Raw genomic sequence first — 2,500 nt, 5'->3', positions numbered from 1 at the left:
ACACACACGGTACGCACACACAAACTCTCTCTCTCTTTCTCCGTCTCTCATACATACACACACACACACACACACACACACACACACACACACACACACACACACACGTTCTATTCTTTTTTAAGACAAATGGGGAAAAGTTTAGAGAAAATGAAACACTTGATTTCTACACATAAATAAAACTTTATTGACGAAAATAAAATACAAAACGTTTCAATATATTTTCTTAATATAATTTCTTGTTAAAGGTGCTGTAAGCGGAATGGTTCTTTTAGCTAACCTCCTGTCAGTTACTGCAGTTAGCGGTCCCCTCGCTCGTCCCTACGTCACCACATTAATGCACTGCGGTCTTCAAGCAGCGAGTTATCTAGCATCATCTCAGATCCATATGTGTGATAAAACATGATAAAAACCATCAAAACAGACATTGGGAAGGATTTTTACCTGCTCCGCCATTGTAGGCGCATACACATTCACCCATCTGTTGCTCTGGCGTGCACCGGCAGTGAGCCCATGGAGTGTATATACTATATATGAGTGAGACGAGTGTCGCTTTGTAGCGTTCTCTCTTCTGATTGGATATAAATTTCGGGATCCTCCAATAAGTTTATTTGCCGATTACATGCAGAGCGGGTGACTGAGAGATCGGCTTTATGAAACGCGCACATTATGTAAGTGATCACTGTATGAATAAAGAGCGATTTAACACTTATATTAACATAAATAAAGCGCTTACTTCACCTTTAAGAAGAATAGAAAAGACAGAACAAAAATGATCCACAAACTTCAACACAATAAACTGCTAAAATGAAAAGCTTTGAGTTTATTGACAACTATAAACATATTCATTAAATCATCAGGAAACAGAAAGATGTCATGATCATATATCAGTTTGACATATTTCATGGTCAGATATCAGTTTGACATATTTCATGATCAGATATCAGTTTGACATATTTCATGGTCAGATATCAGTTTGACATATTTCATGGTCAGGTATCAGTTTGACATATTTCATGGTCAGATATCAGTTTGACATATTTCATGGTCAGGTATCAGTTTGACATATTTCATGGTCAGATATCAGTTTGACATATTTCATGGTCAGGTATCAGTTTGACATATTTCATGGTCAGATATCAGTTTGACATATTTCATGTTACATTTCAGTCAATGTTGAAAGTAAATAATAAATGGATGACAGTTTGACCAAGTCTGTTTTCTACCAAACTAAATAGTAGAAAGTAAAGTATAGGGGAGGTTTTTCTTCCCTCAGTCTTCCCTCAGTCTTCCCTTGGCCCAGCTGTCCTGCTAATCCTAACCCTACATTTTACCATGTGTGATGTCACGCATGGGGAAATGTAGAGTTAGACAGTGAGACCATAAAACACTCTTTCTGCCTTTTCTCGGGCTAGGATGAACCGATTTCTAAAATGTTGCACATTTATACTACATAGGATCTCAGAGTTCAATACACCTTCATATTCCCACCGGTGAAGTAGGGCTTTAATGGATAGTTGTAGTTTATTTCCAGGGTGTGCATGGCCTCCATCTTTTCTGTGCATATCATTATTGCTCTACCAGTTTACAGAGCCTAGGCTGTGTATTAACACTGTCTGGGTTTATTCCAGTTCACACACAGTACAGACAGGATGCAGATCGTGAGGAGATATTCACTGATGTTGACAGACAGAGAATATAAAGCCATAAGTCCAAAGTCATTTCCAGATAGCTGAGTTATTTCCAGGGTGTTTTATTGTAGTTTTTATTCACACTTTGGCGTCCATCATTGTTTGTAGTTTTATAGACAGATAGGGGATGTAGCTCAGTGTGTAGGGCGGTTGACCCTCAACTACAGGGTCGGTGGTTGGATCCCCCGTCTCCCCGCCACATGTCCAAGTGTCCCTGGGCAAAGAGACACTGAACCCTAAATGTCTCCTGATAGTTAGCTTGCACCCTGCGTGGTAGCTGCTGCTGCTATCGGTGTATGAATGTGTGCTCCAGCTGTAAGTCGCTTTGGATAAAAGCGTCTGATAAATGACATGTCATGTAGTAGATATAGTCGTAGTCCTTATTCACACTGTGGGGTCCATCTTTGTAGTTTTATTTACACGTGTGCATATCGCTCATGCTCTCACAGTTTACAGAGCCTAGGCTGTGTATTAACAAACACACATGGTTGTACAAGTCCAAAGTCATTTCCATGGTGCGCTTGGAGTCCATTTTTTTTTGAAGATCTTAATCACACTGTTGCATCCATCTTTTTTTGTAGTTTTATAGAGATAGTTGTAGTTTTTTTCTTATTCACACCATGGCGTCCATATTTGTAGTCTGCAGCGTACGTAGCAGCACCAGACAAACTATCATACCTTAGTTAACATGTCCGTTTACAGATCCTAGGCTGTTTAATAACACTGGATTCCAGGGTATGTATGTATGGGCGTCCATCTTTGTAGTCTTATTTACACGTGTGCATATCGTTCATGCTCTCACAGCGCCT

At 39.6% G+C, this 2,500-nt stretch overlaps 1 protein-coding gene across 1 annotated transcript in view; it reads right to left on the bottom strand.

The window, feature by feature from the left end:
• Positions 1-2,458: 2,458 nt before the first annotated feature.
• The window catches only part of wnt16 (wingless-type MMTV integration site family, member 16), a gene marked incomplete at both ends in the record, with an annotated part of 12,292 nt that continues 12,250 nt past the window's right edge, over positions 2,459-2,500 (bottom strand). The window contains one exon of the mRNA XM_080054658.1: positions 2,459-2,500. This exon is cut by the window's right edge and continues 279 nt beyond it. Within this exon, the coding sequence (XP_079910784.1) occupies positions 2,459-2,500 (42 nt within the window).

This window comes from Ammodytes marinus (genome assembly GCF_949987685.1).
Source record: "Ammodytes marinus genome assembly, contig: scaffold_140, whole genome shotgun sequence".
Lineage (NCBI taxonomy): Eukaryota > Metazoa > Chordata > Actinopteri > Uranoscopiformes > Ammodytidae > Ammodytes > Ammodytes marinus.
This window is presented reverse-complemented; position numbering and strand designations above follow the sequence as displayed.